Raw genomic sequence first — 12093 nt, 5'->3', positions numbered from 1 at the left:
CTCTTCCAGTTTGTGGATAAATACACTGGGATTAAGAGGAACACGAACAAGGTCCACAGAGTAGAAAATTAACGAGGTCTGAACAATTTCAAACCTCTTTTGAGGATCAGCCACCGGAACTTCCCATGGCTCCACCAAGAGGGTAACTGCACACTACAAGGTCCCAAGTATCATGCAAAGAAAACTGTCACATAAAAGAGCCCTTCCACAACATGAAATCACTGACACAGATGCAGATGGTCTAAACCAAAGCATGCACGCTCTTGATTCAAACCAACACACTTACAAACACACCTACTGCAGCTTCAGTCTATCCTGAATGCCACAAGACTTCCAGTTTGTGTGTAAAAGCAACAGTTGCTTTTTCAAAAATTCAAAAGTCCCTGTTCTGAACCTTAACAGACCCTTACGCACTGAAAAACACTAAGCTTCCCAAATTGACAAATTAGTGACAAGTGATAAAATGTACCCTTGAACTTAGTATTTTTTTCAGTTATTAAAAAAATACACACAAATCTGATTTTAAGTTTCCCTGAAACAGTGTTTTTAGATGTTTTTAACTTTGACTAAGCTTCTGCAATAAGCACAGAAGAAAAAAAACTCCATCATAGTGGCTTTAATCATTTCTAACACAGCAAGTTCATAGCTGGCACAAAAACCCAGAATACTGATCTGCTGTCTTTTGAAATGCAAGACATTAAATTTTAAAAAAAGTATTGCAAAGATTTTAAGTGAATTTTATTACACTTGTATTCTGATGCTTTTACATGCATGGCCAAAATGGTTTTGGTGCATAATTGTTGAATACAATCATGACAACCTGATAACTTGGTTGTAATAATATCTCCCAAGTTGTGAGAAATTGGGACAGTTGATGATTCATGCCAATAGCGGATAACAGAAGATATAGATAAGCAATGTACATGCTGCACAGAATGTGGCCTTCTATACTGTGGGCATCCTAACATGACTGCTGTCAGGCTCTTTCAAGGTTAGCAAATTCTGTCTGGAATATTTGATCTATCCACACCTCTGTAACCCTCCTCAGTCTCCCTCTCAGCCACTTAACTCTAATCTTTAGGAACAGTAACTATCCACATCATCTTAACAGGTTACGTCTCTACATTAACTCTTCCTAGTGCATACTCAAATACTATCACAATTCTTCACTGTGGGTTTTGTTGAGATGCCGGAGAAACACCTTCAGACAGAAGATCTTTTTAGCAACTGAAGGATGTTAGCACAGCCACAGCTTGGAAAGCACTTCCAAGAGAGGGGGAATGATTCATGCTGGGACAAGAGGGAGAAATAAAAAAGGGTGCCAGTGGTGGCATCTGACATTCTATTCAAAATTCTGCTTGCCTGACCCAGTAACATCTTACCCAAGCACTGTGAATGTATTTTAACATTTACCTTTAGAGCCATAGAAATGTTAAAAACTAGTTCCTGTCCAAACACTCCAGGAGTTTGCAAGAAGTCAGTATAGATCTGTCATTAATAAATTAATCCAGGCTTCATTCCTGAAGACTTAACAAGTTACCTTTAAAAATCCTCCAAGCACATAGCTTTTTCCAGCACCTCCTGACTTTTAATCAAATCAAGAAGACATGTAACCAAGCATTATTAAAAGAAAAATAAATGTTTTGCAGTACTCACTACTACTCTTTTTGGTCCCCAAGGTCTGGCCATCTTCAAGAGAGTTTGAGCCCACAGAGGAACTATCTTGACTGTCCTGGTGGGGCAGCTGAAGAAATCCTTCACTGGATTCTGAACGGGTAGGCATAAGGGTCACAGACTTCAAGCGTTCTCGATTAACATCCTTCTTAGATTTTATCAGCTTCCTCATTTTCAGAGTAATCCAGTTACCCCTTCTGTTATCAATAATACAGTACATTTATTGCATTTATAATACGTTACTTATGCCTTCAGACGTTTCCTAATTTGTATGCAAGAACACAGACATGATTCTGCTCCCCTGAAGTTTAACAAAATCTCAGTTTGCAGGTGGAACAGAATAGCTATGTCATGTTTTAGATTTATGTTTATTTTTATATCATGTTCATCAGTACCTTCTTGGCGGAGATGGTTCATAAAATTTGTACTGATCCATTATCTTCTCCTCCAATTTCTCCTTCTGTCTCCTTAATTCATTTAGCTTGTCACTGTAAACAGAAATTAATGATAATCTATGCTTCAAAAATATATATAACGTGTGAGCAGCATGTTCCTTTGGATATCTGTTATCTGAAAGTTGTCGTTTTCACAAGGGATTCTTATATAGCACTTGTTTCTTACTGAAAAATCAAGGAAGAGATACAGCTAACAAGCAGTCTTACATTTAATGTCATGATATAAAATTGAAAAATTTCCATTTGCCTTTATCACACAACAGTATTCTCCCCCTTTTTTAGTAATGAGGTACATATAGGCTCCAAGAGAACCAGTTAGATATGCACGTTTTCTCTTCTCTCAAATTCACTAAAAATGTTTAAAAACAAACACAGGAACTTTGCTTGTAGTGGAATGAAGAATAAATAACATTTTTATTTCTCATTTGATCATCACTAACGGACACAGTTGCACTGATGCTTTAGAACTAAAAATATCATGTTTGGAGTTTATCTGCTTTTCATATAATAATTTAAATTTTTGAAATAAAAAGAGAAGTATTTCAGAAATAGCATGTGTTAATTGCTATATAAAACAAAGCTTTTTTAAAAAAATATAGGTATTAGTGTAACTGTCCTAATCACAGTAATTTAATTGTTTTAAAAAAAACTCACATGTACTGCCTTTGCTCTACATGGAAGAGATCCTTGCTTTCCATATTCTGCTCAAGTAATGTTCTATTCTGTAGCATTAATGTCTGAATTTGATCTAGTAGATGTCTGTTTTCTTCCTCCAGATTTCCTTTAAGCTGGCTAAGCAGCTGTTAAAATATATGAAATGGTACATGCATATATATGTGAGAATATTTTACACAGAGATAATAAGATTATGAAGAAAATTTAGGTCTACAAAGGATTCTGGTAGTCAAATCAAACAGAAAACTTAACTAAATCATGACTCAACTAACATAAGCCTCTTTGATACTTTAAATAACTTAACACAGTTTACCTAAAATGAGCCCAAATTTTTGTATTGCCAGTACAACCCGCAAATTAATTTGTCTTCAGACCCGCTTCATTATCGATAAACCAAATGACTAAATCTCAAGCGCTTCGTTTCATTTTATGAATCTACAAATACACTTGTACAAATATGACAATGATACCAGCCTGAAAAACAGCGTAATTCCACATACCTCACATTGATTATTTAGTTTTGTCGATGTAATATCCAGTTGTTGGTACTGTTCTTTGAGTTTAGAAAACTCAGCTTCTAATCGCGTTTGTTCTAGTTTGGAATTGTTCAATAATGTTTTCAAATTCTTATGATCAGTTTGGAGAACTTCATTCTCTCTCAAGAGTTGACTGTATGTATGAGTAAGCCTGGAATTAAGACACCATAAAAGAATACACACAGATAGAAGGAAGCGTATTCATTACCCACGTTCCCTCTGAAACTTCCAAGGCCCTCTACTACTCCACAGAATACATATCAACGTTTCTTACTATCACATACTGTAGGTAAGTCATCTCAGTCTAATTTTTGTAGGCGTGCAGTCTGCCTTTAAGACAAACACTCTGGGTTTCCTGTATATTTTTTTTTAAAAAAAAGCAGGATTTCTAAATGTGGACATCGCAACTAGTTTTAAGATGCCACTTTTCAAAACATAAGAATCTTACACAACAGCTAGACCTTCTTGCCAACACAACATAGTAAGTAAATAGGAATGGCCCAAACTTTGGCAATCATGTAGGTTGCATATATTGATTCCTGGGCTTCCTTTGTCCTTCCTCCTAAAATGACTGTTTTGACGACTAATGGAGCGGAGCTGCTATAAGGTGAGGATTGCAAATATCCTCAATTGCTGCGTCAGGTATTAAGGAATGTGAGAGGATACAACACTTGTTCATCAGACTATACTGGCGAGTGCTCAGAGCTTTACTGATACACATACCAGACTTTCACTTTACCTTTCATTTTCATCACGAAGTTTTTTATACTCTGCTGCTACAGTTTCATGTTTTTCATTTTGTTGTAGCATTTTCTCCTGTTCTACCTTGAGGACTTTCTCCAATTCTTCCAGCTGCACTTTCTGTTTCAGCAACTGATTGTACCTGCGAACAAAAATTAAAATATTTAAGTTCCTTTTTTTGGAATGACAATATGGAATTTTTTTGAAAAGGTGATCTTTCAAAGTTTTAAGATCTTAATGTTATATTTAAGTAATACTAATTTTATTCATAGTAGTTATACAGGTTTTTTTGCTTTTTGCCCAGGAATCACAGACTCACAATTTTACTCATGTGTATTAGTATTTACCTATCTTCTAAGTCCTTATGCTCCACCTCCAGGTTTTTGTGTGCAGATTTAAGACTTCCATGTTTAGCAATCAGGGATTCATACTCGGAAGCTTGGCGTTCGTGCAGATGTTCCAGCTTTTCATGATCTTTGAGAAGCGAATCATACAACGATTTCAGATCCTCACGTTCCTTGAGCACACATTCATTTTCGTTTTCCAGAGCAGACTGCTGGATCAACAGTTGTGCATTCTGATTCATAAGAGATGTGCTTTGAGAATTAAGGGTGGAATTTTCAACCTGCAGGCATAAATATTTGACAAGAGTTGCAAATTAATTTCATAGTCTGGATTATCTTGTCTCTCTCCTCCTATAAAAGATTTCTTGAGATTAACCCTTAGCATCTCGGAAACCTTCCAGTTGTTCCATTACCTGACAACCTTTAATGGAAATACTTCTTTTCTTATACTCCAATAGACAATTTCAATTCAAAATATTCCACAAAAATTTTCATAGCAGTATTACAAGAAAGCACTTAAGGATATGCTTAAATTGACATGGGATGGGGTGGGTGATATAAAATTATTATTTACCTTCAAGTATCTGTTAAAGTGCTATCTAGATGAGAGGCACATTTTCTTCTCAGCATTGACAGCTCTAGCATCAAAATATCTCAGAGAAACAGATCATCAGTGATCCTTGTATCACATAATAGGATCTGTCACATGACTAAAACTTTCATATTGGCACAGATTTTTTTAAAAATCTTTATTGTACAGAATCTCTATTGTCACCATAAAATCCTTATTGTGGCCACATATCCTTTAGAATGAGACTTCCAACAGTAGCATCCATTGAACAGAGAGAAAGGGAAATAAAACAGCAGCTTCTAGAAGGAACTACCCACATTCCGTTTTACTGAGGAACTGCCATTCAGTTCCTTCTCTTCCAACAACAGTAATGTCAGTTGATCACTTTATGTATGTGTTGTGAGATCTGGTGGAAAGTGCTCTTCTCGTAGAAGAGTACGATTTCTCCAACAATTATGTCAGAACAGTATTAATGTCTACTAATACATTAAAGCCTTCAACATTAGACAGATTTAAAGAATCCCAACAACTTTACTTTGTGTGCCTCTGGTAAGATTAACCTAACCTAAACCCTTGGATATCTTAAAGAACTGACGATACCTAAGGTGCTTGTCATCTGACCTGCATTAAGCTAGCCTCCTTCTCTTTACTGTTCAAGAGATGAAAAACACAAGCTACTGAGAGGCTTCTAATACCCTCAGGATATCTATAAAGCAAAAAAAAAAAAAAAAGAAAGATCACTCCAGTGCACGCTGTTACTAAGGAACAAATCCCTTTCTGTTGGGACTGCAGCATTCTTTGTTACAGATGAGAAAGCTGAACCTTTCACTGGAAATGAAGTAATGTCTGACGGCAAGTGTATACTGTGAAACTTCCCAGACTCAATTCCAAGTTTGATTCAGTTCAGAATTTCCAGTTATCCTTTAAGACATCCATTCTTTTTTATGTTCCTTATGGGTATCAGAAGGAACAGCAGAATTACAGTTGCCTAAGGACAGTTTTGACAGAGTCCATGTAGACCAGCTTAGTTTGCGCTTCAGATTTAGCTAACTGTTAATCACTCTTACTTTCTTGAACATATTTCACCTTTCGTTATGATTTAGAGTTGATGTAGAGTTGTCTTGCAACTCGCCTGAAGCTATGAGCAAAACAACTGAATTCTCAAGGAAGGAGAACAACTCCCTTTCTCAGTCTGTTGGGTATAACATCATTCAGTCATCCCTGGCAATAAAAATTACATTGCTTGGTGGGGTTCACCACAATATAATAATAATAAAAAAATTAAAAGGCATAAAATGCTTCCTCCTCCCAATTCACTGTCTCAATACTTTCACAAATATCGACAGCTAACTCATTCTCCAGGTTTATCAGATTGGAAAGGCCTGTGCTGTTGTGCAATTCATGAGGCAAAAAAGGAACTACATATATATTCCTGTTTTTTTGACAAATGGTATTACAAAACACTCCAAGAGTTCTAAATCGCAGAGATATATCCTCAGTCTGCTTGAAATGCTCTACTTCCATGCCCACATCCACTAATTTTTAACAACTAGATGAGGACACAGTGTGTGCACAAATGTCCCGTTTTGTTCACAGGCTTGCCAGCCACAAAGCGGAGTACTGTGCACTAATGAGATTTCCACGTGGTAAATAGAAAGTGCATCTGTGGTACAACTATGTTCCGCTTTCCAGAAAGAGACACGATGATAACTTGAGCCATTCACAAAATGCATTATTTGTTTACTCGTTTAAAGACTCCTGCACTCTCTGACTTCCATCTACCTTCTATCATTTCTGACAGTGTTTACTATTTCTGCCAAATTGTGGACTTTGCATTCTCTAAGTAGTTCTGATTCTTAGAGCCCCAAAACGCATTAGATCCATTAACAAGAATATTTCACTTAGCAGAGAAAAAATTACATATGTATTTAATAAGCCTGTTAAAAGTATGAAGACAACATCTGAATTTTGGCCGTAAGAGTCTGTGGGCAACCATTCTTATAGTTTCCATGGTCACACATTACCTTTTTTTGCCTCTGAATTATCTGAATTCATTCTTCACATATTTATGTAGGTTTCAAAGGGTTTTTTTCAGATCTTCCGTACTTACTAACATCTTGATTTTCCTTAGGTATGGCTTTTACTTTTTTTTTTTTAAAACTCTATTTATAAAAATAGACAAAACACTAAATTTATTAGAGTCTCTTTGGACACACTACTTCCCTGACCTAATTTAGAAGTAAAAGACATTTTAAAAAAAAATTATCTTAGAAGACTGGATAAGAGAATCTACTCTATTCCTAAGTCAAGAGTTTAAACTGGACAAACATAAAGGATTAAAAACAACTTCTAAAAATGTTATTATTCATCAGCAAACAAAATGTTATTTGACTGCTCTTAGTACAGATTGTTTACACATTACTTTCTTTTCCATGTCTGTACCAGAAGTGAAATGTGATTTATAATACATTATTGCCATTAAAGCTTTCATTTGAAAAAACTTTGTATTATTTTTGAAAGCAAAATAGGAAAACATTACCTGCAGCTTGGCATTTTGAGTTTGTAGAGTTGTATTTTGTTCCTGTAGAGAAACAGTCTGTCTCTGAAGTGCAAGAATCTGAGCCTGCAGATTGCTATTCTGTGTCTCAAGTTGCTTTAATTGTGTCTTTAGGGCTTGCTTCTCTGCCTGCAGTGTAGCATTCTTTGAACATTAAAAAAAAAAAAGACAATTTCAGTTCACAGCTCTTGACTGAACTTGAAGAAAAAAAACCTTGTTTCTCCAAAACCAACAAAGCACCATGACTTTGCAGAGATTTACAGGAAGAAACAAAAGTATAGATCACCTTATACAACAAAGTAACACACAGTGATATTATCACTACAGGTTAAGATTGAAAAAATGGGTAACTAATATTGTACCTATGGAGAAATAGTAGAAAAATCTCCACGACTCATGTGAAAAAAGATTATATGAGGGATTTACAGATATCTGTGGATTCAAAAGGGCAAATTCAGGTTTCCACATCTCCTTTTAAATGCTGGTCATACTCTTTACGGCATCCCTCAGAGCAGAATCCAGCTGCTTCATAAACTATAATTTATTTCAGATTCTGCTTGGTACGTAAACGACGTGATAAATTGCTTATTTTCTTAACAATACTCTCGTTTGTTTTACTGCAACAGCTCACACCAAATAATTAAAACCAGAATAATGTTTAAAACACATCTTACATTCCTTTCCACTTCAATTAATCTATCTTTAACTTTTAATAACTCTCTAGTAGTTTCCTGATTTTCTTTCTCCCACTTATTGACAGGTTGGTTGTCTTCTCCACTTCTTGGAGGAGAATTCTGAACCATCCTTTCCTCTTCTTGTCTTTGCTTGAGAGCTTCATAGTTCTTTTTCACCTGAAATTATTTAGGACAACTTACATCAGGTTCAGAATTTTTCATTTTCTACATCCTAATTTATTACATGACCATACCACTTCTCAAAGAGCAGAAATTGCAATGTTACTGTATTTGTAAATGTGCTTTTTGTAGAAGTTTGGGGAGGTGACATACAAATTATTTGTGGATATGGATAGCTTAACCCTAACAAACACTGGTCTAAGAAGAAGAGACCTCTATTTTCTCTTTTATTTCGGTGCTTTCAAATGTATCCCCCAACTACTATAACCAAGTCCTACAACCTAGAAGACTGTATTTGTTTATTTTAACCAGTCCACTCAGGCTGTTCAAGGTAAACCAGAATATGTGACTGACAATGACTACTTTTGGCATCCCAAACTCAAATCAACTTCATTATTTATCTACCTGACATATTCAATGATCAATGAATAAACCCAACAACTTTTCATGTGATTTCAACACTGGGCTCGTATTAAAGTCTTAAAAAGCAGTCACCTTCATCCTGCTTGACATGACGCAAACAACACCCATCTCTTGCTATCTTATACAAAAGGTCAAGTGTAGAAATAACAATAGCTGTATAGGAGTAATTTAATCTTATAGAACAAATGTTGTTCTCCTTACTGTTTTAAGTTCCTGACGAAGTTGCTGGTTTAAATTTGTAGATTCTTCTAAACGAGCCTCCAAAGCAGCAATTTTTTCTTCTTTGATTTCGAGAGACTTCTTAAGTGTGGATTCTAACTTTGACTCCAAAAGCTTGTACCTACTGATCAATGACATCACACACAAAAAAGTCTGTATTCCAAAAAACTGAGGTATTTAAATTCAAAAATGTTCTGAACAGCAGCCTCATAGCTACTTTCAAAAATGCTTGTATGCTGACTCTATTCAAAAGCATGAAGACACCTCAGTATTATTATCCAGACCTATGTCTAAAACAAACAGAAGATGGTGGTCAAAAACATTTCTGAACCCTTCTTTCTTTTAAAACATACTAAGACATACAAAAAGCCACGTTCAGCGACACCAGTAGGGTGCTGACTTTATCTGGATCATTAGCATGTGTGTGATGACAGCACTCTTCCTTCTGGCTCCACTCCAGAGGATCCAGCAGAGACCTGAACTAAATTAGAATGTGAAGTATTTGGAGAGCAAGATTTTCATCAATTTCCATTTCCTGCCAGCTCACAAAGAGGAGGCACTAGGGAAGAAGACAGAATACAGTGCTTTGCAGGTGCATACTCATTTGATGTATGAATGTGCAAATTGCTCACTCAGCCCAGCTGCTGATATTTTAAGACTGTTACCACTGCCCATGTGTAAAGCTTCCACTTTTTACCATATTTACAGTACTGTAGGGCATCTAAAAAACCAAAACCAGATATTTGGGAGGTAAGTGGTCAGATTTAGATTATATCAGTTTAGGACAGTACCTCCTTTTTAGAAAATATTGAAAACCACACTCATTAATCACCTTTAAGCAGTGCAGTCACTGTATATGTGCTCAGAATCTGGAAAACATCCCACTTCTCCCCACAGTAGGATAAAACAAAACAAACCACTAATACCTCCCTTTTTAATCTTGATGGCTGAAAAAAATCTATCAGTTTAGTGAACGGAATAGATTGCAAGAGACTCCTGAATGGACAACAGCATTAGATCTAGTCAGGAACTGGAGCAGAAGACCAATGGCAAGAGAATTAATAAGTAGAAAGCTGTCCAGTAGCATCACGTAAGAGGACAAGAGTCCCAGATTTTAAGGTATGACAAGTAATTCTCAGGGACTTAAGAAACAGTAAGGCAGTCTATGACTAGTAGAATAGATGGCATTTCATCTTCTTGAGCTGAAGCATACATTCAGCTACAAATAAGAATTTCTATTACTTAAAAGTCGTGCAATTATGTAGAAAACAAAGAAGAAAGAAGACTAATAGAGACAAATCTCCAGTTTCCTTGTGAACACCTAATAATGAAAGATGGTACAAATTTTCTATTGTCATTGGGATTTGGGTATTTCAGATTCAGGGTCAAAATCCATAAATCTTTTTTGCCTAAAGACAACAGCCATTTGAAAGGCAAGAGAAAATGGAAAACACTTCAAAGTCAATTCATCAAACATGGTCAGCTTAGACCCCAACAGAAAGACTCTGAAGTCCTACCAAGAACATTCAATGAAGACCCACAAGCAGTTCTCCAATGAGGGAGAGAAAAATTGTGCATTTTTAATTTCTGTCATCAAAATGAGAGAGGGAGACCAAAAATACACTGAGAATTGACTTTGGCCATAATGAACCTCGCTTTCTAGCGGCCTGATGGAACAATTGCTAATGCCTCACCTAGGTAATAATATAAAGCAAGCAATCCAGGTACCTTTTGGATGAATGAGAAAGTTGAGAATAATGGAACGGCAGGGCAGTGACAGAGCACAATTTCAAGCCAACCACTTTGAGAACAAATATTCCCCATTCACAGTCACCCAGCTCTACATGAAGTTGTTAAAGATAGGTCTACATTCTGGTTTGAGGAGAAGCTCAGAACAGCAGCACAGCCCAAATTCCTTCACATCTAAAACTATTTGGTCACAATCGTGAGCTCAGAGGTAGGCTTTAGATAATGTTCTGGGCAAGCTTCAAGCTATAAAGCTTACTGGACACCTCCCCACAGATCAGTGAGAATAGGCACATCATACCCAGCCTCATATCCAAATATCTCATGCATCAAATATTCCATCTGCTTTTGTGGTGCTTGCACATGGTCAGTGCTGGACAATCAAATTTGCCGTAACACCTTTCCTGTCAGGCATTATCTCCTGCTGCAAAGCAATCTGGAAAGAACTAACCATGAGCTGTTTCTATGACAGTGTGGCTGAGCAGCACCAAACTACAAGAGATCTAAGGCCAGCACTAGACATGTGCCAAGTGCAGGTCAACCAGTACGCAATGCTTAAGCCTGCTCTCCAGGCCGTGCCCTTAATATATACACAGCAAAAACCATCCACCAAGTCCTAAAGGGTATTCCATTTTCAAGAAGAGCACTAAGGAAAGGTGGGGGGAATGAAAAGGAAATTACTTATTTGTGTCATTCCCACACACAGCTAACCTGGAAGCAAAGGAAGAAATGAGACAGGTCGTGACAGGTGCCAGAAGTATGCTGGAAGTTCATCTACAGATTATAATTTAATGAAAGCTGGATAAAATTCCCCATTCCACAGAGACATGGAACTCCAAATTTTCTTCCAAATTATAATTTCTAGATCTATTATAACATCATTCTGTACAATGTGAAGGAAACACTAGTATTGTATGGCCCAAAGTCATAATTCATACAGCGTCACAAATCAACTAACCTGTGAGAAGTGAACCCACTACACCTGATCTTTAGAAGAGCACTTGTAAAGGACAAGTGCCATTGTCTGGAAAGTAGAAGCAGATTCATAGATCTTTTCATGCAGAATAATTTGCAAAAGCACCTTTACAGACCAATATTCTCTCCCTTTGCAGGAGCACTCATTCCAACCACTGGGAATCTAGAACATGATTTAGAAAAATGTTGCTCAATCTACACTTCTTCATCTAAGCAGTTTAAGCTTCAACTCAGCTCAATGAACGGTTCTTCTCTGCATGGTATATTCACCTAAGGACAAAGCAAATGCATACTACACACTGTATGCTACACAGTAATGCTTA

At 36.5% G+C, this 12093-nt stretch overlaps 1 protein-coding gene across 16 annotated transcripts in view; it reads right to left on the bottom strand.

Moving 5' to 3' along the window:
* CCDC88A (coiled-coil domain containing 88A) overlaps positions 1-12093 on the bottom strand; it is an 80404-nt gene that overhangs the window by 19281 nt on the left and 49030 nt on the right. For 13 of the 16 annotated variants that reach the window (XM_074864546.1, XM_074864547.1, XM_074864549.1 and 10 more), the window contains exons 17-25: positions 9032-9173; positions 8228-8404; positions 7536-7697; positions 4429-4706; positions 4080-4223; positions 3305-3491; positions 2784-2929; positions 2070-2162; positions 1657-1871 (exon numbers count right to left, since the gene is read on the bottom strand). In XM_074864546.1, coding sequence (XP_074720647.1) covers positions 1657-1871; positions 2070-2162; positions 2784-2929; positions 3305-3491; positions 4080-4223; positions 4429-4706; positions 7536-7697; positions 8228-8404; positions 9032-9173 — 1544 coding nt within the window. The remainder of the gene's footprint in view (positions 1-1656; positions 1872-2069; positions 2163-2783; positions 2930-3304; positions 3492-4079; positions 4224-4428; positions 4707-7535; positions 7698-8227; positions 8405-9031; positions 9174-12093) is intronic. The other 3 variants (XM_074864548.1, XM_074864536.1, XM_074864541.1) reach the window with 1 other exon arrangement.

Source organism: Strix uralensis, chromosome 3, assembly GCF_047716275.1.
Source record: "Strix uralensis isolate ZFMK-TIS-50842 chromosome 3, bStrUra1, whole genome shotgun sequence".
Classification (NCBI taxonomy): domain Eukaryota; kingdom Metazoa; phylum Chordata; class Aves; order Strigiformes; family Strigidae; genus Strix; species Strix uralensis.
The sequence above is the reverse complement of the archived record's forward strand: the minus strand, read 5'-3'. Positions and strand labels throughout refer to the sequence as shown.